The sequence below is a fragment of the Elgaria multicarinata genome, chromosome 18 (genome assembly GCF_023053635.1).
Source record: "Elgaria multicarinata webbii isolate HBS135686 ecotype San Diego chromosome 18, rElgMul1.1.pri, whole genome shotgun sequence".
Lineage (NCBI taxonomy): Eukaryota > Metazoa > Chordata > Lepidosauria > Squamata > Anguidae > Elgaria > Elgaria multicarinata.
The window spans coordinates 6,423,161-6,450,878 of NC_086188.1; the positions used below are offsets into that span (position 1 = coordinate 6,423,161).

The 27,718-nt window shown below is 45.3% G+C and overlaps 1 protein-coding gene across 1 annotated transcript in view; it reads left to right on the plus strand.

Moving 5' to 3' along the window:
• TMEM132C (transmembrane protein 132C) overlaps positions 1-27,718 on the plus strand; it is a 309,285-nt gene that overhangs the window by 261,518 nt on the left and 20,049 nt on the right. Inside the window, exon 5 of the mRNA XM_063144326.1 lies at positions 21,171-21,314. Within this exon, the coding sequence (XP_063000396.1) occupies positions 21,171-21,314 (144 nt within the window). The remainder of the gene's footprint in view (positions 1-21,170; positions 21,315-27,718) is intronic.

Genomic DNA, 27,718 nt, shown 5'->3' on the forward strand with positions numbered 1-27,718 from the left:
TGTTGTTGTGAGGATAAAGTGGAGGAGGAGGAGGATTATGTACACCGCCTTGGGTTCCTTGCAGAAAATTAGGCGGGATATAAATGCAATAATAAAAATGAATAAAATAAAAATGTCATTTGTATGCATGCAGCACCTGGTGAAATTCCCTCTTCATCACCACAGTTAAAGCTTCATCACAACAGTCACAGTGACCAGATAAAAAAGAGAGCAGGGCACCTGAAGCTTTAACTGTGGTGATGAAGAAGGAATTTCACCAGGGGCTGCACACATACGAATGACACCTGCCGAAATTCCCTTTTCAATACAACTGTTAATGATACAGGAGCTCAGTACTCCTTTCCATGTGGTCACCCTAGCAGGGTGAGCAACTTGTGGTCCTCCTGGTGTGATGCCAGCCCTCGCCAGCATAGCCAATGGAAGTGTAACACTGGGGGGGGGGGGGGAAACAATTTTAGACCAACTCTAGCAGACCTCCACCTGCAATCCAAAGTATTCATTCTACCCACCTTCGGACTTCCCCAACTTCTTATACTGCACAGATACGTTGTTACTTACGTGCTGCAGTCAGTGTACCTATACTCTCCTGTCATGATGTTTGTTGGGCCCCCATCACTAGCATCTGAGGAGAATTTGATCACACCTCCACTCCTAAGTCAGAAGCCTGAGGAAATGGAAGTTCGTTCCATTTAATGCATGTGCCGTAGGACAATGGGTTTCTGCCTTCTTAGCTATGAAGAGCTCTTTCCTGCATCCAGTGTTCCAATGTGGAACACTGCAGAGGATTCTGAGGAATGGTCTAGGGTGTGCGTTCAGGTTAGCACCAACCTTGTTGGGGGATCAGCACTGACCTACATGAACTGTCACCAAGACCAAGAATGTAGCCAACTCTGCTGCGCGGGGTGAAGATGAGACTGATCATGTTGGATGAAGTGTCATTTCAGGGATGTTTGTCCAACATGACTGACTTCCTCACTGAGAAATATCTCCCACCCTAGAGGCCTTCAAGAGGCAGCTGTACAACCATCTGTCGGGGAAGCTTTAAGGTGGATTCCTGCATTGAGCAGGGGGTTGGACTCGATGGCCTTGTAGGCCTCTTCCAACTCTACTATTCTATGATTCTATGATAGGATTCTGAGGAACTCTAGAATTTCCTGAAAGACAGTTTGAAACCCATACTTCTAGTGACCACTCTGTGGTACTTCACGGCAGGAAATTTCTCCTTCTCCTTCTCCTTCTGCTTCCCCTCCTCCTCCTCCTCCTCCTCCTCCTCCTCCTCCTCCTCCTCCTCCTCCTCCTCCTCCTCCTCTTTTCTGAGAAGAGAGGGTGCAAATGGACACACATAAAGTCACATTCCTCATCGTTCCTCTTCCTCCTCCACATCCATCCCTTCTCCTGACATTTTTATGCCCACTTTACCATCAGTGTTCCTTCCACCACATGATCAACTGCCTGTGTTATTACTAGAGCTTATCAAAAATTAAAGATGGACCTCCAAAACGAGGCGAGAGCCGGTGGTAATGTCTCCCTACAGAGTTGCAAAATGGACTAAATTAAACTGAGATTTATTTATTTATTTGGCAGGGAGCTGGGAAATGCAGGATTCACATGGGGTTCCTTTCTCTTCTCTTTTTCTCTCTCTCCCTAAAATGGGATCCTGAGAATATAAAACCACAGATACAGGCCCAAGTGGAGTTCTGCGACCTCCCTTGTTAAAAAATTGAAGAGCTGGTGAAACCACAGGACGATGAATTCATCCCGTTACAAGAGACTAGTGCACCATTAATAAGCCCCTTCCTGTTAATCCGCACAGATAACAGAGGCCAGAAATCTGCTGATGCCACAGTGGAAAAAAATGTGTGTGTGGTGCATCTTTGGCTTTTTTAAAATATTTATTTAACAACGCTCTTGCCTGTGAGCCTTAGTGTCCATAAAAGCATTGTGGTGTGTGGAGGGGGGTGGGGGAATGAAATGAAATGAGGTCATTTACTTCTCAGTCATACGCAACTGATGCTGGAGCTAGAATCCTACTCTGTATTAGGGATCTTGGAAGAATCCATCTGGGGGTGATGGCAGGGGGTGGAGTTGGCCAAACTTTCATCAGCTCCCACCCCCCTCCCCCAGATTTCAGCTCACTTCCCCATGAACCAGATCAACTCAACCTGCATCAAGTCAAACCAGCTAGAGGGTTTCTTCTCCTCCCCACTACCCTAAATAGAAAGTTGAACAAATCATAGAATCATAGAATCATAGAATAGCAGAGCTGGAAGGGGCCTACAAGGCCATCGAGTCCAACCCCCTGCTCAATGCAGGAATCCACCCTAAAGCATCCCCCTTCCAGAATATCATCCATCCATAGTAGCATTTTGACCATCTTCCGACCTGGGAGTCCCATCTTCCAATGGTATACCAACATATCTCTGGTTGTACTGCTGTGATGAAGAGGGAATTTCACCAGGTTCTCCATATATACAAAGGACACCTGCTGAAATTCCCTTTTCAATACAACTATTAAAGATACAGGAGCCCAGTCCTCCTTTCCATATGTTCACCCTATATTATAAGTCATCATCACCATCCTCCTCCTCATGGACTAGAAACTTCTTTTTGCAAAAATGGAACCTGGAAGTTGCTGATAATTATTTGCAAACACCCATATTGGGAGGTGGAGGAAGCTGTCTTCTTTCACAATTTGGGCCATGCTGATTCCTGCTGAATAACCCTCAACAGTGTGTGAAAATGTATGTTGACAGATAAAATATTCATGTTTCGGATGGGGATTGCTGTTGCTTTTTGTTCATCACAGCTATTATACCATCTCTGCTAAGTAAATTGCCAAATAAATAAGTTATTGTAGCCATAGGGCTGAGTACATAACACTGTTGCATTTTTAATTTTTGATTTTTAAAGGGACAAGATACAAATAGCATGCATATTATTGAGATCGTGTTTCCTGTTCTATCTGCATCTCGTTCCTTTTAAAACCAAAAATTAAACATGCAACAGCATATTCCCAAGCCCAACTATATATATATAAAGGGCATTCACTCCCTTGGTAGCTGTTACAAAGGGTAACGGCCGGATTTACTACTCGCTAGCTTCAAAGTCCCACCCCGAAGCAGTAGCTAGAGTTAATTCACTGCAGGAAAGTGAAAACCTGCAGGAAGATTTTTTTGGCTGCCTCCAGCATAATCAGAAAACAGATGTGCTTTGAGCATTCCGGTTCACATTGTGAATTGCCCTGGGCCCATTCAGAGAAAGGCTACTTTGTCATTGTTTCAAGACATGCACAACATCACCTGGGTTGTATGAGAAATACATACATCACCTGGGTTGTATGAATCCCATCCTCCAAATACGTTCAGCACTTTGGACAGCTCCTTTAAGGTTCTAGCTGGTTCTGGCTAAAATCCAGAATGGATTCACAGCCCCACCGAAATTGGAGCCACCAGCCTGCACTGGTTTCAGTTCCTTTATGACCAGAATTTACCTGGGTTGCACCTCTCAGAAGCAAACGCAGACCTGAACACAGCCTGCAGTCGACTTCCTGACATTTCTAAGCTTGTTGTGATGTGATTTGGGGAACAACCAAAAACAAGTGCCGTCTAAAACCGTGTACATTTGAAAAGTATGTATGAAAACAATTGCATACTTTTTCAAAAATTGGCACAAGTCCCATTTATTTCAGTGGGTCTACTCTTAGAAGGACTTTAGTTGGATTCTGCCCAAAATACAGACATGACTTGGAATGAGCTTCAAGGTGAAATTCAGATTCACCCCCTCCCAAAAAAGTCACAGAATCTTGAACAGTCCCTAGACAACATCTAGTCTGACACCCCCCCCCCCAATCAGTGTAGGAAATCCAGAACTAAAGCATCCTCCGTAGATGACCCTCTAGTCTAGATGTTGCCAAATAAAGTCAATCAAGATCTCTAGCTTTTGTTTGGGTATTTCCATAGTTGACCATGTTTCTGAGCTTATCCCCCTCCCCACAAAATGGGGGAATCTGCCTACTCTAGAGGTGTCACCAGCCTCTAGCACATGATCAGCATTCGAGCCTGGCAATTCCCCCCCCCCCATTTCATATTTTCATCTGAGCTGGTGTAGAACTCAAACCCCTTTCTTCTTCATCTGCTCGCATTGCTGCTGGAGGTGGAGTGTTTGCCTGGCAGCTAGGTGTTACCTTCCCCCTTTTTTTAGCCTGTTTTATCTGTATAGAAAGAGACTAATATGTTCAGTATGTTCTGCAGTAGCAGTGGTTTCATTCCACTAGTTGCCTGCCCTGATTTCCTTCGCTGATTTATACTTTTTGACTGCTTAGCCAGGAGAACTTCTGTATGTGACTTGGTAAAGTTTGCCAAAGCCCTCACTTTCGGGATTTAGTCTGCATTATTCAGCCACTCCTTTTAACAAAAGAACTGAGAGAGAGAGAGAGAGAGAGAGAGAGAGAGAGAGAGAGAGAGAGAGTTCTTGATGCAATTGTAGTACACTGAGGTTTTTTTTTAACCTTTCTGTGGTGTTTTACAGAATAACGTGTTCAGGTAGGAGGTGTTCAGGTAGGAGTCCTTTTATGTTTGAGACTCTGAAGAGCCATTGTGAGTCACTGTCAAACCATGCTAGATGGGCCAATAGGATGCCCTGGTATAGGGCAGCCCCATAAGTTTTCTAATACTTAACTGAAAAGCTATGTTTTTATATAGGGGAAGTCTAGTTTCATATTATCTTTCTGCAAACACGCTGTGCATTGATGCATGACCCAAGCTTCTGCAAGTATAATCATGTCCCCGTCTGCGAGTATAATCTCTCTTTAGCAAACGCTGTCTCCAGCTCAAGGTAAATTTGGTAACACAGGCAATAGGATCTTGCGTGCTTGGCCAGAACTCCTTTTTCAGCATCCTGTGAGCCGTTTCTGAAAGGCAAACCAAGAAAGTTTACATCAAATTGGGACATCGCAGGCTTTTGATATCAAGTGTAAGATGAAGATTTGGCAGAGGGATATTAATCCGCGGCTGAACCACGTATGCATAGTGTGCCGCTGAGCAATGGAGTCTCTGTCTCCCTCTCCAGCCACGTTGTCTCTCCTTCTAATGGCCCTTCTGCCACACCCGGCAAAGCCTGGGCGTGGGGAGGCCAATTGCGGGCGGGGTAAGGGGAGAGACGTGCCCAATTCTTATTGAGCCATTGAGGGTGGTGCCACTGGGCTGAGAGGGGTTAATTCCAGACCTATAAATGGGCACTTAACCTTCCCAGATCCACATTGCTCGCGTGGCTTCCTCCCTCCCTGTAGGCATTGTGTGTTCTCTGGTCGCCTTTCAGGGCCAAGTAGGCATTTTTTACTCATGTTCTCAATTGGGCATGAGTTTTTTTCGCCTGCTCCACACTGTAAGACACTTTGGGAGTATAATTACGTTGATTTGGCTTGGCTAGCTAATTTGGTCACATTTGTGTACTTGCAGGTAGGAACGGGCATCCAGAGGGATTTAGAATGGTGAGCATTCATAGGCACTGTTGCGGTGACAGGTAATTCCTGAGGGCTCCCAGCATTGAGCCTTGTGGTCAGGCTGGTAGATAAGGATTACCGCTGAGGCCAACCTTTCTCACCCACCTTGAGCCTTGTGGCCTGGGTTTGGGGATGATACTGGAAGGTTTCCCTTCCTCAAAAAGGGGACGGCCAGTGGGAGGGCGAATAATGCAGCGCCAACCCACTGGCCAAGAATGCTCGCCCTACTCAGAAAGGTCTGTAAGCAGGCCAGGCTGGATGCCTGATAGGATCACCCCTTTGCAGATCTTTAATAAATGTGGCCGTGTTTAAACCCAAAGTTCTGTGTGTTGTCTCTTTATTTCTTACATCCGTCTCGCAATAGCAAACTCAGTGCTCCCGTGATGACAGAAATGGAGCCAACTTTGCCCAGGGACCGTAGAGCATAAGGGAAGCACACTCTGGCTTCTGCCATCAACCACTGGGGCCCAGGGCCTCAAGGAGGCTAGACGTCCTCCTTCCCAGGAATAACTTCAAGCCAAGAGGGAGAGCAACCTGGGCCATCCATCAGTCGGAGGAGGAGCAGTTGCAAGGTGCTCACTGCCTCCTTCCTGATGGAAAGAACACAGTTCATACAATGCATAGTCAAACTACAGAATTCACTACCACAAGACGTTAGGATGACCACTAATTTAGATGGCTTTAAAGGGGTCTGTGGCGTTACATTTCTATTCCCTTAGGTATGTCTGGATGAGTATGTCTAGAGAGTGTGGAATGTTGGACTGAGTGGGTGTGGCTGGTGATGCTGTGGAAAGTGGGGAGGAGTCTATATATGGGGGAGCTGAGTGGTCTGAGGGGTTCGGTGGGTGATTGGGTTTGGAGGGTAGATGTGTTTAGCTGAGTGATTTCTTGTCAGGAGTTGTGGGAGGAGTGAGTGAAAATAAGATCATAGGGACTAAGAATTGTTATTATTAGCTTGGTTACTACCAGAATTATTAAGAATAGGCAGGATTGGGATATAATTCAAAGGAACGAAGAAGAACTGTAAACTACAATAAACATTTTCTTTATTTTGCTACCATAAAACCACGCGTCACTTTGGCTGTGTCTCCTGCTCTATTGGTTCATAAATAAACACATTACATTAAACCATCAGCCTGCTATATTCACAGAAAAGCCCTTTCCAAATCTCCTTACCTTTTCCCTCTGCTATAAGGAAAAGGTTATACTTTTCTTTTTACCCCTTCCTCAGGTATTTAAGTGGCGGTGCTTAGCCCGAGGGAGGTGTTCGCGTCAAAGCCTTGTGTGTGGGGTGGTGGTGTCGCAGAGCGGTAGCCTAATTCCTGTAGCAGAACGCTACCAATGGCTAATAGTCCTGCTGCCTATGTGCTACCTACAGTATCAGAGGCAGTATGATAGGAATATGGTTGCGAGGTTGCTGTTGTCCTCCTTGTGATTCCCTGGTTGACAACTGGTTGTCCAACACAGTGCAGGACTAGATGGACCATGTTCTGATCCAGGCAAAACTTTGGACTGCAGACTTTTATTTTACTTTTAAATGGAATTGATTAGCAAATTGATGTATTGTTTAAAAGGCAGACAATTAATCCACTTGGGGTGGGGATCCTTTTGCTGGTTGGCAGCAGAATTAAGGCGCTAGTAATCGCACAATTTCCCATCAGGCACCGGGAAACCTGACGTCCTCCGAATGTCTCCAGCGGCTGCCATATCCTGAAATGTGTATTCTGTCTCGTCTGTAGCGAGTGGAGACAGTTTGAGAATAGTACTTGTCTTCGCAGTGAACTATGCCTAATTATATTTAGCATTACAACTCCTCCAAGCCGAGAGTTCTCAGCCAGGGGGGTGGGGGTGGGGGAGTGGACAGCAAGAAAGGGTAAGGGGCTAATCTCAATTGAGACACATTGATTATGATGAGGTGGGGGAGGACACGAAGAGACAGAAAGAGAAGGACAGAAACGGCACATTTACAGCTTTTCAAAGAGCAAAGCGAGGAGCGGCCATGCATGAAGATGCGCCACGGATTCTATTTCATGTCCCTATTAATTTGCATTTCTCATTACCTCTGGAGCTGGATTATCTAATAAGATCATCTTGTCAATTTTGCGAAGGATGCAGAAAAAGGAAAAAGAAGGAGAAGCCGACTTGGAAGGATTAATGCACATACACACACCCGGCATAGCTGCCTACATCATTCAAGAGCAAAGGGGTTGTGGGGTTCAATGCTGCCCCCACCCCAGTCCAGGAAGATTTCCTCTCGTTGACAATACAGTCACAAACACGAATGAAAAAGAGAACCAATGCGCCAACTCTTTGTTTTATAGCAGCCTTCCTCAACCTGGGGCGCTCCAGTTGTGTTGGACTGCACCTCCCAGCTGGCTGGGGCATTCTGGGAGTTGTAGTCCAACACAACTGGAGCGCCTCAAGTTGAGGAAGGCTGTTTTATAGTTATTTTACAATGAAACGCGCGGGGTGCCTTAGTTCTCGTCTTTTGCCCTCGTTTTTGTTCAGTTGCTTCTAGAATGGGGAGACGTTGGCCAATCTCTCTGAAATTTGGAAGGTATGATGTCCCGGGGGTGTCGTGAAATGCTGGGCCAATGTCATACATTTATTTGGGAAGCATCAACCTCACATTCAGACAGGGTGGAGCCACATTACTTTTTGGGGGGGGGGTGTTTTCCAGTGGTTAAAAAGACCAGAAAGGGATGAGGGAGATGAGAGAGGTGCATAGAATTGTGCGTGGCACGGGAAAAGTGGACAGGGGACATAAGAACATAGGAAATTGCCTTAGACTGAGTTGGGTCTTTGGTCCATTGAGCCCAGTATTGTCGACACTGACTGGCAGCAGCTCTCCAAGGTTTCAATCAGGATTCTTTCCTAGTCCTATCTGTAGAAGCTGAAGAACCCAGTGGCCATGTAGGAGGGAAGCCAACCACTCGTCTAGATAATTGGCTCCATTGCTAAACTGCACTTACCTTCAAAACATTTCTCCCAATGTTCAACCGAAATCTACCCTCTTGTAACTTAAGCCTGTTAGATCTAGTTCCGCCCCCTAGGGGCAGTAGAGATTGAGCCTTGGCTTTCTTTGATGTGGTAGCCCTTCAAGTATTCCATTTTTCATCAGTCTGGAAAGATAAACTGAAGCACCCTGAAGCAGTATCAGGAAAGATGAACGAAAGCACTCCGAAGCAGTATCTAAATATGAAAAAGTATCATTCTTTGGCAGGAGTTCTAAACTGTCCAGAAAATAAATGCCCGATAGCGAGAAGGGAAGACAACATTAAAAAAGACAAACCAAACCAAAACCTTACACAAAAAATGTACTTCTCTCCCTCCTCTGTGAACTGTACTTTATTCCAAAATAAAGTTAACAAACTAAAGGCAACAAAATGAAGAACATATATAATAATAAATCAAGGTCACTAGAGAAACAGGGGGATTAATTCGTGATCATTCTTCACCTATTAGTGATATGCTTTTGGAACATCTACAATAAAACCTCTTGAGCAAGAGGTTAATACCTAATGAAGGAGTCACAATACAAAAATACAATTTAGACAGTATATATAAAGAGTGGGAGGCTACTGGTTCTAATGGCTATGTGCTATTTCCAGCACCCAAGGCTGTATATACCAGTTGCTGGGGAACATGGGTGGGAGGGTGCTGTTGCACTCATGTCCTGCTGGTGGGTTCCTGGTCAACAGCTGGTTGGCCACTGTGTGAACAGAATACTGGACTAGAGGGTCCCTTGGTCTGATCCAGCAGGGCTCTTCTGATGCTCATGTTCCTAGGAGTGTACAAAATGTACTTAAGCATCAAGCTCAAACGCAGTCATGATCCACTGCATTGCATTCTCCCAATACAGGTTCAACTAGTTTGCGAGTGTTTTCTGTTGCTTCCCTTGATGGAAGTGGTTGCATTCGGGGTGGGGAGAGCCTTACGACGGCTTGCATAATTGAATTTTCGGGACGCGGCCTCCGTGTGGCACATCAAAAGAAGCTGTCTCTCGAATGCTTCTTTTTGCAAGTTCGGATGTTAACAGGGTGACTTCACTTCAAAGGCGCCACACAAGAGCCGGCGAGGGGTTTAAAGAACGCTCCGAGGCGTTCCGAATCTGGAGCGTGGTGCACTTCCTACACTCCCCCCCCCCCCCCCGCTGTCTTCGAGATTTCAATTTGACAGGTCCATCAAGGAATCTTAACTGACTGGCGTTCAGGAGGAAGAAAGAAAGAACGAAAAATATGTGCACTGATAAACTGGTGCAAGCAATCCGGCTGGTTCTATAAGAATGGGCTATTTAATTAAGGCTGTCTCTACTGAAGCTTTCTAATTAAGTCAAGGGAGAATCGGAGGAGATGCTGATAGTTGAAATGGCTTCTTTCCACCCACTTGCAAAGGCCCACGTCTCTTTGTCTTGAATTATGTGTTATTTGCCAAAGGAACGATAGGCCAGAAGGCAGAAGAAAAACTTTTAAAAAGCCATATTCCAAGTGCAATCCCACGCATGTTTAGACAGGGGAGGGTGAGTCCTACTGCTGTCAGCATTCCCCAGCCAGCATCACGGGGGTTTCGTGGGGTGGGTGGCTGGAAAATGAGGCTGGGAGAGGTGAGAATTTTGGAGAATTTTCTCCTTGAGGAGGGCAACAGGTTTTCCACATACTTTTTAAAATGTAGCCAGCTATTGAGCGGTCTTCTATCTTTCTTTTTATTATTTTTAAATAACCCCAGCATTTTCAGGAGCCCAGGAGTTCTTCCTGAATGCTTTTTATTTTTTTTAAATACCGCCAGCATTTTCAGGAGCCCAGGAGTTCTTCCTGAATGCTTTTTTAAAAAAAATACGCCCAGCATTTTCAGGAGCCCAGGAGTTCTTCCTGAATGCTTTTTTAAAAAAATACCCCCAGCATTTTCAGGAGCCCAGGAGTTCTTCCTGAATGCTTTTTATTTTTTTTAAATACCGCCAGCATTTTCAGGAGCCCAGGAGTTCTTCCTGAATGCTTTTTTAAAAAAAATACGCCCAGCATTTTCAGGAGCCCAGGAGTTCTTCCTGAATGCTTTTTTTAAAAAAAATACTCCCAGCATTTTCAGGAGCCCAGGAGTTCTTCTTGAATGCTTTTTAAAAAAAATAACCCCAGAATTTTCAGGAGCCCAGGAGTTCTTCCTGAATGCTTTTTATTTTTAAAAAATACCCCCAGCATTTTCAGGCGCCCAGGAGTTCTTGCTGAATGCTTATTGGAGAGGGAGAGGCCGCATGGGCTCCAATAGGCCTTCCCAAAAACTGCTGGGCTCCTGAAAATGCCTGTGTGTATTTGTGTGTGTGTGTGTGTGTGTGTGTGTGTGTGTGTGTGTGTGTAAAAACTAAAAAAATAGCAAGAAAGCCCCTCAACAATCAGGTACACTTTAAAAAGTCATGTGGAAACCCTATCCCCCTTCCCAAGGAGAAAATCCCCTGAATTTTCCTCCCCTCCCTGCAAAAGAGGCAGAAAAAAAGAATGCCTCTTTGGCAGGGAGAGAGAAATTTCCTGAAAACAGGTGGGTAGGTTTTAGCCCTGCGCTAGCCTTGCATAGCAGACCTCTCCGGAAAAGACTTGACTCTCCATCAGCCTTCTAACCCCCGCTCCCAGAACAATACAGCCTGTGCTGTTGCTTCTTTTCCATGACCCCATGTGTCCCACGCATACGTGTGTGTGTATGTGTGTGTGTGTGTGAGAGTGCGTGCCAGTCAAATTGTCCGAAGGGCAGCTCCTGCTTAATTTTAATCACAGGATTATGTTGATAAACAGAACGCATCGCCTAACAATGTCCGTTTGCTAATCATCCATAATCACCGCAGCGCATAATAACGCTAATCTGTGACCGCTGTGTCAGGCCAACTCGTAATGCGACTTCACAGTTTCTGAATATGTAATGAAGTCCACATCATTCCATGCGCCCCCTAAGTGTCTTTATGGAGTTTTAATTCCCCACTCAAGAGACCAATTCTCCTGCCCCTGCCTCCCTGATTTTTCTTCTTTTCCACCAGAAGCACGGATAAGCTTCCTGCTGTCTTTCTGTTCAGAGCATTCAGCTTCCTGCGAGTGACTGTTTTTGCTGAAGAGAGAAAATGAAAAAGACCAAGTTTCAAGTCCTTATGAATCCATCGGGTTTTTCTTTTACATATTCATGCCTGAGACTCAAAATCCATTTGCTTAAATAAAAGGCGAATGCTTGACTTCAGTTAATAATGTTGCCCCTTATGAGGTTTAGGCTGCAATCCTATACACATTTACCTGAGAGTAAGTCTCATGGAACTCAATGGGGCTACTTCTGAGGCAGCCCGGATGGGATGGCCCAGTTAAACATGAAAGTTGCCGCAGTGCTCTTTTGCAAGTTTTGAAGTGGGACAAGCCTTCGGACACATACTGAATCTCAACCACAAAGTCTCCTGACTAGGATAGTCAACTTTTTTCTTTTCCATTTCTTTACTGCTGCAATGCCTTTAATCTTGACCTGACATGGAAATTAAGCAGGCAAACCTCCTCCTTTCACATCATCCCCATGCCAGGAAAAACACTGTCTGTTAAATGTGTGCTTATTAGCTCAAGATTAAAGGCACAGGAGGAGTGGGCTGGTTAAAAGATGGCAGTCATACCCTTTCCCCTCTCTTACACATGCAAGTGGAGTACCACGGGGCTCAGTCCTGGGCCCAGTGCTCTTCAACATTTTTATTAATGATTTGGATGAGGAGGCGCAGGGAACGCTTATCAAATTTGCAGATGACACCAAATTGGGTGGGATAGCTAATACACTGGAAGACAGAAACAAACTTCAAAGTGATCTTGATAGGCTGGAGTGCTGGGCTGAAAACAACAGAATGCAATTTAATAGGGATAAATGCCAAGTTCTACATCTAGGAAATAGAAACCAAAGGCACAGTTACAAGTTGGGGGACACTTGGCTCAGCAATACTACAAACGTGAAGGATCTTGGAATTGTTGTAGATCACAAGCTGAATATGAGCCAACAGTGCGATATGGCTGCAAGAAAGGCAAATGCTATTTGGGGCTGCATTAATAGAAGTATAGCTTCCAAATCGCGTGAGGTACTGGTTCCTCTCTATTCGGCCCTAGTTAGGCCTCATCTAGAGTATTGCATCCAGTTCTGGGCTTCACAATTCAAGAAGGACGCAGACAAGCTGGAGCGTGTTCAGAGGAGAGCAACCAGGAGGGGTTTGGGAACAAAATCCTATGAAGAGAGACTGAAAGAACTGGACATGTTTAGCCTGGAGAAGAGAAGATTGAGGGGAGACATGATAGCACTCTTCAAATACTTGAAAGGTTGTCACACAGATGAGGGCCAGGATCTCTTCTCGATCCTCCTAGAGTAGGGTGACCAACTGCCAGGATTTCCCCGGATTTGTCCTGGTTTTTGTTCTTTCCATAGTGTCAGGGGGGATTTTCTAGAATTTTCAATAATGTCCTGGAATGACACACCTTCCCCTTTAAGGCTGCCATTAGTATGGCAGGAGGGAATGACATGCTTTCTTGAGGCACATCATTCCCCCACCCCGAGCTCCAATTGAGGTCTTAAAGGGGAAAGTGGCTCATTCGTGGACAATATAGAAAAGGCCCCAATTGGAGTGGATGGGAAACCAAAAAAGAGGACACCTAGTGTGTGGGGGGGGAAGCAGCTTTCTGAGTCTTGCAGAAAGTATGTTATTCCCCCACCACCTTAAAGAACCCGATTGGAGTGGAGGAGGGGAAAGGATTTCATTCTGCACCACCACCATCCACTCCAATTGGGGCCTTTTCTTTAATGGTTGTGATGAAGAGGGTGCTGCAGGCATACATCTGCTGAAATTCTCTTTTCTACACAACTGTTAAAGATACAGGAGCCCTGTCCTCCTTTTCATATGGCCACCCTAAATAAATAAATTAAAAGGAAGGAAGGAAGGAAGGAAGGAAGTTCTAACAAAGAGAGAAACTCCTTCTTCCTGACAGTAGACAAGCAGTGTGATGTAGGGGTTAGAGCAGCCTTTCATGTGGTGGTTGTAGCCCGTACGAAATCTCCAGATCATAAACCGGCTCACCCTCATGACCTTAGACTCCAATAGATGCCTCCAGATAACTCCGTTTAATCAGATTTGGAGTTTAATTAAAGAGTTGTCAATTTTGCGTCATGGTTCCGCTGCAATTTTATGTTGAATTGGTGCCTGTATTAGTCATGCCTTAGTCATAATCTTCTTGCCATTCAAGGGAGATTTAAGGAGTTACTCCAGCACGATCAATTGCCAGAGGGAACACAGGACACATGTGCGTGTGGTGCGTTCTCAACCTTGGGACATAGGGAATTAATTCCAAAAATCTGCACTTAGCATGGGAGGAAATATTGTCAACCACAAATAATGATGATGATGATGATGATGACGATGATGATGATCATCATCATCATCATCAAGCTTGATCAGAACAGCTGACAGACTGTTGGCTATTGTCATATTACCACAGCAATGTGGGGAGATAGATCCCGCTGAGGTAGATGGATATAAAATTCCTTACCTCTTTATTTTATGGAAGGTAGCTCAGCCGTTTTGGGAAAGTGAGAGGTGGGCAAGGTATCCCCCCCCTCAAAAAGAAAGAAAGACAACGAAAGAAAGAAAGAGATCCTTTATAGCAACTTGCATGTTAAGGAATATTTGTGCTTCTGAGTTAGAATGGAGTGAAATTGGTGGCTCTTGAGGAACTGGGTTGGAAACGAAACTCATCAATCACTTTTGAAAACCGTTTCTCTCCTGCGTGGGATTAAATTAATGTGTGTGGGGCAGAGGGGGGTTGTTGCGCTTGTACCAGTAAATACATTGAGCCCATCAAGCCATTAGAGAAACAAGCAAGAAAATGTGCTTCTTAATGTTTTTTTTTGCCTGTTAATTATCTATTTACATGAAATAATTATGCTCCCCTTTGTACATGGGGAGTGTTGTGGAATTCATTAATTCATGTCTGTTTGCAGCAGGAAAGAAGACTACGTTCCTACATGGGGAATTTAGTAATCCGAACTCCAAAGTTTGTATTTGAATAGAGCTATTCAATCACAAAGGACTAGAGACCTTGCAGTCAAATATTGGGCAAGCTACATCCATCAAAACAGGAAATTCAGCCAGCTTCCTGTTCACTTTATTCTCTCATCTGTAGTACAGTGCTACCTTGCATGTCCGCTCCTTTCATGCAAACAAGAGACAACACTCTTGAGTATTGTGTCCGGTTCTGGGTACCAAACTTCAAGAAGGACGCAGAGAAGCTGGAGGGGGTTCAGAGGAGGGCAACGAGGGTGATCAGGGGTCTGGAAACAAAGCCCTATGAAGAGAGACTGAAAGAACTGGCCATGTTTAGCCTTGAGAAGAGAAGACTGAGGAGAGACATGATAGAACTCTTGAAAGATTGTCACACAGAGGAGGGCCAGGATCTCTTCTTGATCCTCTCACAGTGCAGAACACAGAATAATGGGCTCAAGTTGCAGGAAGCCAGATTCCAGCTGAACATCAAGAAAAACTTCCAGATGGTTAGAGCAATATGACATTGGAAGCAATGACCTAGGGAGGTGGTGGGCTCTCCCACACTAGAGGCTTTCAAGATGCAGCTGGATAGCCATCGGCCAGGGATGCTTTACGGCGGATTGCTGCGTTGAGCAAGGGGTTGGACTTGATGGCCTTATAGGCCCTTTCTAACTCTCCTATTCAATTGATTGATGGTCATGGAAAAAAGGGGGCAGCGTTATTTGGGGTACCCTAGAGGGCAAGATTTGCCCCTTCCCCCCCCCCCGGCCTGAGGTTCTGCATCCCTTAAATATACAGACCATAGCACTATCCCCAGCACATGGACTGGCAGTGTGTTCTTCAACTACTACCAGTTTTATCTCCATGATTTATGTGCTTGGACAGTTCCTGGGCTAATAAATCACAATCGATGTTGACAGTGATGAACTTTTAGCTTCCCACGTCCATATTCTGGTAGAGCTAGCATGATAGCTACCCATCCCCATCCAACGTCAGTCATCTCTAATGATACTAACGGGGCCCGTTGCACGCTTTCTAATGAACACTCCTGGAAACTGGCTCGCCTCAAAGTTTTTGGAAGCCGTTTTGTGCAGAAGGGAGCGTTGGGAGGGGGGGGGATTTAAAAATTTCATCAAGCCATTAGCACAACAAACCGTGCCTTTGATTTCTTCCTTCCCAGATACAACCCCCAAAGTAATTAATCAAAATAAATCCATTCATTTGCAGGTTCCTGTAATGAAACCATTAGCCAAAGGGCAGCGGATTGAAATGTCTTAATTACAGATACGATAAAAGACGAGCCAACTCGCTTTCTTTCTGTCTTTCCCTCCCTCTGTCTTTTGCATCCGCTGGCGGGGAAGGCACTGGTGATGTTTGAAAAGTTAGTCCATAACTTTTCCGATATCCCTTCCTATGTCCCACTCGATGGAAGCCAGTTCATATGATTGTCCCATCTATGGATGAGAAGGAACATCTGTAGAAGGTTCTGTATTGGAATGGAATGCTGGATCTACCCTGCCTACTACATTTATGTAGCAGTCTATATCGGACTCCCTTGATAACTCTCCTTTGTCCTTGAGTGAGGAACCCGAGAGGATCCCCGTGAGTCTGAGCTATGATGGAGGACAGGGGACCTTTTATGATGCTGATGCAGCCGCCCCCGATCTACACCTTCTGGGGAGACCATTAACCCCTTCTTTTGGGTGTCGGAAAAAGCCCACCTGACCCTCCCTCTTTAAGGATGGCGACAGACGTACTGCAGCTCTGACATACTTCGGGCCTCGTCTGCAGGACTGAGCTAAAGCAGGTTCCAATCCATTCAATTTGTTTAAGGAGAGGACACTTTTGATCAGGAGAGATCTCCTGAGACAAGTAGGGATAGGGGGAGAATGCTTGCTCAACCATTTTCCACATTGATTTAGCTGGCGCAAAACTTCTAGTGCATCATATGAGAAGACAGAGCACGTTGTTGTGGTATTATTATTATTATTATTATTATTATTATTATTATTATTATTATCTTTATTATTGTTGTTGTATTATTATTATTGTTTATTATTGTAAACCACCCAGAGAGCTTCGGCTATGGGGCAGTATATAAATGTAAATAAATAAATAAATAAATAAAATCTGTTATAGAATAATAAGAGTGGGAAAGTTCCTCAAGGTTATCTAGTCCATCCCTCTGCTGATGCAGGAAATCTGCTGTGACAACATCCCTCATAGTTTGCCACCCAATCTCTGCTTGAAAACCTCTAACACAGGAGAGTCCACCATCTTCTGATGAGTCTGTTCCACTGCTAACAAAGCTGAGCGAAGGAAGATAGATGCTTTTGAACTGTGGTGTTGGAGGGAAATTCTGAGAGTGCCTTGGACTGCAAGAAGATCAAACCAGTCCATACTCCAGGAAATAAAGCCAGACTGCTCACTTGAGGGAATGGTATTAAAGGCAAAACTGAAGTACTTTGGCCACATAATGAGAAGACAGGATACCCTGGAGAAGAGGCTGATGCTAGGGAAAGTGGAAGGCAAAAGGAAGAGGGGCCGACCAAGGGCAAGATGGATGGATGATATTCTGGAGGTGACAGACTTGACCTTGGGGGAGCTAGGGGTGGCAACGGCCGACAGAAAGCTCTGGCGTGGGCTGGTCCATGAAGTCACGAAGAGTCGGAAACGACTGAACGAATAAACAAACAAAAGCTGAAATTCCCTTGCTTGTAATTTGAACCCATTGAGTGAGAACCAACCCTCTGGAGCAATGGGAAAGGAATTTGGCCATCCAAAGGGAAAGGGATGTGTCCATCATCAGGGCAACAGCCCTTCAGATATCTGAAGATGGCTATTGCATCGTAAGAACATAAGAAGAGCCATGATGGATCAGACCAAGGATCCGTCTAGTCCAGCATTCTACTCTCACAGCAGCCAACCAGTTGCCCGATCGGAAACCCAAAAGCAGAACATGAATGCAAAAGCATCCTTCTGTGAATGATACCCAGCAACTGGTGTACAGAGGTAGCTGCCCTGTTCAGACAACATGCTAAACCATGTTGCTTAACCACAAAATGGTTAACAGAATGCAATGACCTTAATGCATTCCATTAACCATTTTGTGGTGAAGTAGCGTGGTTCAGCTTGTTCTCTAAGCCAGACCAGCAACTCTCTCTGATACTGGAGGCAGCATATAGCTCTTAGGACTGGTAAGCATTGATTGCCTTCTCTTCTATAAATTTGTGAGACCTCCTGAATCTCACACTTTCATTGGTGTGTGTTGAATTTTGTCCATGTTTGTGCGGCTTGAGAAAGTGAGTTGAAACAATCATTTTTTAAAAAATCCCCATTCTAGCACCTGAATGGGTGTTCTGTTTTGTAGGAATATATATATTTTTGTGAACCGCCCAGAGAGCTTCGGATATTGGGCGGTATAGAAATGTAATAAATAAATAAATGTGTGTGTGTGTGTGTGTTTCATATAGAAATTCCTAGCCAATACAAATCATGCAGACGCATCCATCGATATCAACAACCACATCAGGATATAAAAATATAAAACATGAATCCCTCCCACATGTATGCACGCACACACACACACACATTCTGGCATTAGAATTAGTTGATGTTTAAGATTTAAACATGACTATGCTTGAACAAATGTGGTGTACACTACACAACTGTGTACTACACAGTGTGGCGTAGTGGCTAAAGTGTTGGACTGGGAGTTGGGAGTTGGGTTCTAGCCCCCTCGGTCATGGAAACCCACTGGGCGACGTTGGGCCAGTCACACACTCTCAGCCCAACCCACCTCACAGGGTGGTTGTTGTGAGGATAAAATGGAGAGGAGGAGGATTACGTACGCCGCCTTGGGTTCCTTGGAGGAAAAAAGGCAGGATATAAATGCAATAATAAAATAAAAATAAAAATAAATAAACAAGGTGTCCTAGCTATCATTGTAAGTCGTGGATGGCAACAGTTTCCTCAACTATCTTATTCTTTTTCTTTCTGGAGAAGTTGAAGCGGGAAGCCAAGCATCTTAAGATCTGAAGCTGAGGTGGAGGGTGGGGGAGCATGGTTTTCAAACGAATGGAAATGAAACAAAAGGAACCATTGGACATCCTTTGATTCCTATTTAAGTCGAAGACCAAAGCAAAGCAAGAAAGAAATGTCCTTTGTTTGACCTCTGTAGCTGCTTTTACAGAATGTTCCAGTCACTTTTTGTAGGGCGGGAAGTTGAAAGGTACTTCCAGAAAACTTTGAAGTGCTCACAAAAAAACCAGTGTGTACGTTGGGGTGGGGGACGGAGGGAGGGGAGGGAGGGAACGGGATGAACAGGCAAGATCAAACCAAGCTGCACTGCGTTTAGATCAGAGCTCTGTTGAGTTGAAAGACTTTGGGCCTACTTAGACCTGTATTTGTGGGGCTTTGGTTCATTCCTGGGGCTACATTCTTGTGGGAGATTCCTGCAGGGGGCCTGTGATACGTTGAGTCGTGTTTGCTTTATTGGTACAGCTCTTATAAATCCCTCAGTAGTGCTATACGCCGGATCCCTCCCTCAAAGGTATTCTGCAGATACTTTTTCTGCACATGTGCCTCCCTCAATATAGGGCAGCCGATAAGCAACGCTTTGCAACAATGATCGCTTCAACAGCAATCCAGTTCAAGGCAAAACACAAAAAAGTCAAATACCAAACATTAATTAAAACTAGGGCTGTGCAGGGATGCCACACCACCCCGATCCGCCTCGAAGGCCAATCCGGAGGCTCCGAAGCAGGCTCGGGGTTGCTTCGGGGGTTCCTGATCTGCCTTCAGCATCCTCGAGTTGAAGCCACCAGACGCAAGCCAGCGGCGGCAGCAGTGGCAGACGTAGGTAACTGGGGAGGCAGAGGGGGGCTTACCTGGGTCCGCTACCACTGCCACTGGCTTGTGTCTGGTGGTGGACGCAGGTAAGGAGGGAGGAGGCTTACCTGCTACCTCCATCACCATCTTTCTTCTGGCGGCTTCTGGTGCCACCGGAAATGAAAGGGTGTAGGCCGTGCGATAACTTGAAATTGCGCAACCTACTCCCTTTCCTTTCCAGTGGCAGTACTGGAAGCTGCCAGAAGAAAGATGGTGGTGGTGATGGAGGAAGCAGGTAAGGAGGCCGGGAGGCTGGGCCGGCTCCGAAGCACCAAGGTGGCCCGAAGCTTCGGAGCCAATTGGCTTCAGCTTCGGACTGCCTCGGCCTTCACCCGAACTGCCTCGGATCCAGTTTGGAAGTGTCCATACCACCCCGATCTGCTTCGGATTCAGGGTTCGGATCCGAGGTGGTGCACAGCCCTAATTAAAACTAACCCCAAATCATAAAGTGGTCAGTTCCACTATCAATATAATTATGGACATACGGATTTTGTTAAATCCATTCCCTCTGTGTTTTGCAGATTGGCAGGTGTCTTTCATTACATCGTCCGTTCATTGACAGAACCTGAATTATTATTATTATTATTATTATTATTATTATTATTATTATTATTATTATCTTGCTTGTGGCGGTTTTTCTAGATGGGTGTTGCCAACTCATGCTGTTGTTTATTGACTCAGAAACTTCCTTATTACTGAACATGTTTTGAGTATGACTGATTTCAGGATGTTGTTGTGGATGTATTTTGGTAGGGTCAGTTTCTGTAGGTTTTGTGTACAATTTTTTGATGTTATGCCGGTGACTGATGGGACTAATGGAATAATTGTGACCTTTTCCTGTTGCCATAGTTCTTTAACTTCCGTAGTTAGTGGTGTATATTACTCTCTCTTTCCCTCTTCCTTTTCAACAACATTGTTGGCATTAGGTATTGCTATGTCAATGAAGTAAGTGTGTTTTTCATCATTATGATGATATGATGGTGGTGGTGGTGGTGATGATGATGGGATGTAAGAGGGTTTTGTTCCACTTGCACAAATACACAACTGAACCTATAGCGCTAAAGTGCAAGTGAGTATTTGCTTGAATCCTCCCCCAAAGTAAAAAAGCCTATCTGCAGGAACTGGTCAGATTCATAGAAAACTGAACTCATTTGAATCCATTGCGGATTCCTCTGACAACGCAAATATGATACAATAGGACTTGTTTCTGAACCACAGCGTGTTTAACTAGAAAAGGTGACACTACAATGCAGTGGTGTCAAATCTCAGGCACAAGGGGCAAATCAGGCCTACCTATGGGTCCCAACCTGGCCCTTTGATGTATCTCAGATGGCCGGGCTGCCTTTCCCTGGCCCTCCCCCCCTCCCCTCCCCCCCAATTGCCAACACTTTGCTGGTTTCCCCGATTTTGCTTGCCCTCTCCCATTCTAAAAAGTTGAACTGCTTCTCCTAAAGCTTAATTATAGTAGTAAGACCTTTAAAGTAAATTTTAGTGGGATTTTGGCCGTGTTCATGTGCACTAGTGCTAATGCATTAGCATTAATTCCTCCCCCCGCAAAGTAAAAGACCGTTCCACAGGTCCGCAGAGCCTGTGTGAGTTGCAAAATGTCAGACTGCTGTGGAATCCACAGGCCACATTCAAAGACATCCCGATTCATTTCAATCCATTGCAGGCTTGCTAATCATCTCCTGGGCGCCTCTCAAACAATGCCGTCATGACCCATGCTGGCCCGTTTTGGGCTCAATTGTGTTGCAGGACACGGAGATCTTGAACACGGCGATCCTCACAGGGAAGACGGTGGCAGTTCCGATCAAGGTGGTTTCGATTGAAGAGAACAGTGCCGTGACGGACATCTCGGAATTGGTGGAATGCAAGTCCTCTGCTGAGGACGTCGTCAAAGTAAGTGTCAGGCGAAGTCAGCGGATGTTGATCCAGTAACCATAACATCATACTTTTGTAATAAAAAACGAGTAACGATAATCTGATCAAAAACACCAAAACCAATAAATCAGAGAGTCCAATGCTTGTGTCAATACAAAAATCAGGTCTTTAAGGGCATAATTCTGTGGACTGCGCCTTCTCTGCATGGAAGCCTCTGAACTCAGGGCAGGAGAAATGTTGGAGAGATGATGGACTTTGCCTTCCTATCTTCCAATCTGCTTTATTTTCACTAGACGGGCTTTTCAGCCCATCTAGCGAGGGTACTTTGGAGGGGCCCAGATATCTCATATCCTGGCCTCTTCAATGTCTCCTCCCCACTCATTGGACCACCCCTGTCCCTCTCCTCTGAGGTCACTTTTCTGATCTCGGAGGGCAGCCGGCATGGTTCTTTCTGCAAGTGGAGCGGGGGTGTGTGTGTGGATCTCCTACTCCCCACCCTCCCTGGACCATAGGATTGCTCTCTAGCTGCCTTTAAAAAATAGTCCCATTGGGGTCTAACCCATCTCTCATAATTGTCTAACCACTGTTTAGCAAACAGTGGTTTAATAATCAGGCGTTGGAACCCCTTGTCAATTTCAATCACCCAGTACTCTATGATTAGATCCTGTTTCACTACCTTCTGCCCACCAGGGCAGGGCCTAGCATTAGGTGGATGCTGTGAGGTAGCAACAAGGAGTTGGAGGAGAAGAATTGAGTGTCCTGTGTCCCCTAAGCTGACCTGCTGCTTTCAGGTGCAATGGAGTATGCCATCCCATTGTAAGTGTTGAAGAAACAGACCAGTTGGCTTTCATACATGGAACAGGGGAGTGGGCGCCATCTTGTTCTTTGCCAGCAAAATGTCTTTGGCTGGCCCTGCTGCCCACGCCATGAACCACCCTTTGATCATCCAGAAAATTAATCTAGTTACTCTGACCGCCCCGCCACCACCAAACAATGGGAATAGAGTGGGCCGGGGGGGGAGGGAATTGCTTTACTAACCCAGAGTTAAAAGGACTATGGAAGGGAGTAGAAAATATGGCAACCACATTTGCCAGCTTGCAAGTATGGGGGGAAGCTGGAGTTTCTCGAATGGGTCTTCCAACCAAGCCAGCTCCGTGAAGAATACATTTGATCGAGGCGGCTGGCGAAACTTCTCCCCTGTGATATAAGTTATGGAATTCAGCACGTAACTGATGTTCTTGCTTCATCTGCCAACGATACCCCCCCTCCGCCTTCGGCTTCCGCTATTGATGGCACTGTAGCTCCTTTGCGTCGGGATTTACACCCATCTCTGCGAGCTATAAAAGTGCTAGGCCTCCAAATGATGGTTCTAACCTTTTAAAAGTGGACCAAAATATATTTACAGTGGCACTAAAACATGACTAACGGCTAAATCCTGCTTGCTAAGCTAAGTTCCACCAGGACAACTTCTCCGTGTCTATTAATAATGGTCACCCTGTCCCTGACTGCAGGACTGTCTTCACTTCCTGGGAACCTAAGAAGGACCCAACGGCTTTTACGGCTTCACAAGTGCTGTGGTCTCTCAGGGGTTCACAAACACACACAGCTTCACATGGGTTGGAAAAAGGCTTTAGTTTGATACGGTGAATCCTTCAAGCAAATTTACACAGCTGTTGGAATTTGACACATTTTGTCTGTCCCGTCTGAGTAAAGCAATGCCCACTGGTGGCCTGCATCATGGTGCACCCCCTATAGACCCTTGAGGAAGGGGTGTGCCCACTCTTATAGCCTGAAGGGTCTGCCCCACTGCATGGGGGCATGCATATAATTGTGACCCTGATAATATCCCATGGCTTCAAACTATATGGACTATGAAGCGATGTACTGGCAAGGGAAGCCTGCCACTTGTGGCTGAAGATGTTACTGCAGGCTTCAACCACATGACCACAACGAAATTTATTGCAGTTTAAAAACAAAATAAGCTCAGGGTCACACCCCTAGGGTCCCCTTAGTATACATGCCAGGTTTCAGACATCAAGGGTACAGGGATTTTGCACTATGTTATGGATGGGTGGGCAGACAGACAGACGGCACACACATACAGTGTGTGTGTGTGTGTGTGTGTGTGTGTGTGTGTGTGTGACAATTCATTTGTTTTATGTCAGTCATTCCTGTTTCTTTTCTCTTTAGGAATTTTGATCTCCCAGCATTCCACATGACCACTCTTGGTATCCATTTAATATCACAGCTACTGATGAGGGCAGAAGCCTAAAAGTTTAGCACTAAATATATTTTGAAATTACTGTGTTGTTACTCTATAACACACACACACACACACACACACACACACACACTTGTTTATTTTTGTTATCTATATAGTTGATATATTTGTTATCTGCATAGAAAGAAAAATAACTATATAGGTAACAAATATACCAATAACAAATGTGTGTGTGTGTGTGTGTGTTCATCCATCTGATGCTTTGGAGATGCCTATGCATAGTTCTCAATTGCTCCAAATAGGCAGATGTATTCCAACTCACAGATGGCATACATCTGGCTAAATGAGCGCCGAGATTATCACCAGAGGCACTGATCTCAATGCCTCTCATGCTGAAGCATGACACATGGTTACTCAGGAGCAAGCCTTTTCAGTAATGGCCCCCAAGTTATCAAATATCCTCCCCAGAGAGATCCAACTGGTGCCTTCTTTATTATTCTGTTGGTGCCAAAAAGAAAACAGAAAAAAGAAAAGGACGTTTCATCCTCTCAGGCCTTCTAATCTTTGGTATAATTCTTCTACATTATCTTTGTGGGCGCAATCTTACTTTGTTCCAGGCCCTGATGAATGTAGACTTAATGATCATCCAGTGAAGAGTGGGAGAAGCAGTGGACTTGATCTTTGCCTCCCCATTTGCCTCCTCTGCCTTTTTGCTAGATGGGCTTTTTCACCCATCTAGCTGGGGTGTTTTTTTTGGGAGGAGGACTCAGAATAGCTTGTATCCTGACCTCCTCAGTCCCCTCCCTTCCCTGCCCACCAAAAGACCCCTTTGCCCCCCCCTCCAAGGTCTCCAGGGTCATATTCCAGACCTCAGAAAGGTAGAGGCAGCAGTGTTGGGAGAGGGAGGGGAGGAGTACAGATCCCCCCTCCAGTGTTGAAGTGCTGCCTCCAACCTCAGATCCAAGAATCCAAACTCCCCTCTGGTCATCCAGGCACTGTCTAAGAGTGATGGCATTGCTCCCTTAAAGTAGTTTTATCTCCATGTTTTGGGGTTGTTGAGTTTTAGACCTCCTTGCAATGCCTGTTTTACCACTTCTGTTTTTAATTGCTCACCGCTTTTAATTGCTTGTTTTATTTCGGGTTTGGATTTGATATGGGTTTATATTTACTACCAAGAGCTCTTGGCTGGAGGGTGACTCATATTTCAGCAATCAATCAATACATTAAATAAAACGAAGAGCTGCACTGGGAAAGACTGAAGGGAACTTTAGCCTCCCACCCTATCCAGAACAAATTGCCCAGTCCAGAAATAGACACCCTTAAGGTAGGCAAATGGCTTCTATTTCTTTGTGTATCTATTCAAATTAAAGCGAATCAAGCCTCCTCTGCCGTGTAACTCAGAAGCGCCAAACTTTGACAAAAAGAAAGCTGACGGGGAAGAATCTCCTAAGCAGATCAGCAAATAATTGTGGTGCTGTACCTTTCAGGAGGTCGGTGCTCCCCCAGAACTAAAGCTGACTTTTTAGCAACTCTGCATCTGCAGTGCTAAGCAGGGAGATGAGAGAGAAAGAGAAAGAGAGAGAGAGAACTTCATAAAACAATTTGTAAAAGATGGGTTCAGCTATTTCTCGAACAGTGCCAATCTATAATGACGGCTCATTCGTAGCATGGGAGTGTTGCCTGCCAGTGAAATGCAAATTCGCGCCTGTTTTCAGTTCACAAGCTGCATTGGCTTTCCGAATAGATGAATCAACCAAATCTAGCTGATTAGTCGAGGAGAGTCAATTTGAATCGGTGAGTTGCTATTAAGAAACTGCTTTGCTTTTAAATAAAGGGAATGCAGCTGCATAATGCAACAGCAGCCTTTTCCAACCTGGATACTTTGGATGACAACGCCCCAAATTCCTGACCATTGGCTGTGATGGCAGGAGCTGATGGGAATCGGAATCCAAATTATCTGGAAGGCTGTTGGGGAAGGCTGTGTGAGACTAATGAAGCCCACCTATTGGAACAGTTGTTAAAGAGATAAACGTCCGAGCTTTATTTAAGAGCCAGTGTGGCGTAGTGGCTAAAGTGTTGGACTGGGAGTTGGGAGATCCAGGTTCAAGTCCCCACTCGGCCATGGAGACCCACTGGGTGACTTTGGGCCAGTCACAGCCTCTCAGCCCAACCTACCTCACAGGGTTGTTGTTGTGAGGATAAAAGGGAGAGGAAGAAGATTATGTACGCCGCCTTGGGTTCCTTGGAGGAAAAAAGGTGGGATATAAATGCAATAATAAATAAATAAATAAATAAATAAATAAATAAATAAATAAATAGTGGAATTAGAATGGTGTGCAAATGGCCTCTCAGTTTTCTTCACTTTATTGTAGACAGAGAAATGAGGAGGGAGGATTTCACTATATTTCTCCCGGGAAAGGAGAAATTCTCCAACAATAATTCACAGGTAGTTGTAGCACAGCTTCTTCCCTTCCCCCCTGAAGCATTGTGTGTGTGTGTGTGTGTGTGTGTATGCATGTGCATGTGCATGCTACTAGAACCAGTTACCCAGGGAGCTTGTGGGCTCTCCCACACTAGAGGCCTTCAAGAGGCAGCTGGAAAAAAGTAAAGTATGCTGTAGGGTGGATTCTGCATTGAGCAGCGGGTTGGACTAGATGGCCTTGTAGGCCCCTTCCAACTCTGCTATTCTATGATTCTATGATACTGCAAGCAGCAACAGCAGCAATTGTGTTGGCAGCGTGGTCCCCATTTTTCATCCTCCACAATTCAGGTGTGTGGGAAGTCAGTGTCGTGTCTAGCTTCAAGGAAAAGGTGCGGCCTGCCCTCCAATCGCCTGAAAGCTTCCTCCCCCCAGAAAAGACGCTTCCGTTTTTCTGCTTCATCGTGCGATTTCTATTTGAATTTTTTTTGGTGATGGTTTTGAGCTTGCTCAAGTGCTGCGAGGTGGTTGAGGGTGCTGCGTGTGTTTTACCTTTCTGTTACGCGTTGCTCCATCGCTCTGCGGCCTCCCAGGCTGCCTGCATTTTCTGATCTGAGAAAACAACAACACCCTATGGGAGGAATGACCTCATGATGTCTTCTCCTGGGTTTTAATTGATGTGTGGGAAGACAAGGAGGCTGCCAGAGATATGATTGTCCAATGAAAGGCAGGACACACACACACACACACACACACACACACACAAATATCTTGGCCACTTCCTAAGTGAGGTAAGCTCAAGAACCCTGAACCCAAGCCATGAAAATTCCTCCAACACGTTCTTCTATTTGAATTTCTTGTTCTTGTTGCTCTGTTGTGTCTAGTTGGGCTCTTGTGCTTTGTGTAACAAATTGTGCAGCACTTAGTGAAAATGGAAATGCACTTTTTGGATTTCTGGCTTCTTTCTCATGCGTGGGTCTTAGGCAGAGTCATAAAAATGGGGGCATTGTGCAGGCAGAAAGGGTCTTCTTCTTGCAGGAGGACATCCCTGGGCTAACCAAAGGATTTAGGTCCTAGCTGTACCCACCAGGATGAGTGCCAGTTTGCCCTTCCACGACCTTACAGTAGAACTGCAGGCTTTAAACTTGTGATTTCTCCGCTCCATTTGGAAGATACACGATATATAAAAGAAGGTGCTGGATGTTATAGGGTGATACCCAAATCTATGTCCCATGTGTTTCAATCCTCCTTGCATTTTATCGTGCTGTTTTCTGCAAGGTTCTCCCATTCTTGAGTTCTTTAAGGATGATCGTTTGATAGGATTTAAAACTGTACATTCCATTTTTACTGCATGTTATGGTAGATAGTAAAAAAAACAAGAAACTGGTCAGGAAAGAACAGGCTTCTGATAGTCCCACTGGAAGGGGGAGAAGCCTTAAACTCCAAATAGGGCAGCTGATTTAGGACACAAAGGTTTATGTGGATCCAATAAGATTTTACTTTGCGTCAGGCCATTTGGGGCCACTAAATTTGTCGGCAGCGTCTGAATCATAAGACGTCTCGGGCTGAATCACACCGATGCCCTACCTAGTACAGTTTTTCCGCAGTCTCGGGCAGCCCAAGACCACAGAATGTGTGGCTGGGCGTCACGGTTTGATCCGGTTCCTCGCGCATGGGATGCAGAGCTCCTCAGGAACACTGTGCCCATCGGGGGTGAGGTGGGGGGAGCGGGGATTTTTTAAAAAACAACAACAACTTACCTTTTGCACACAAGCACTTGTG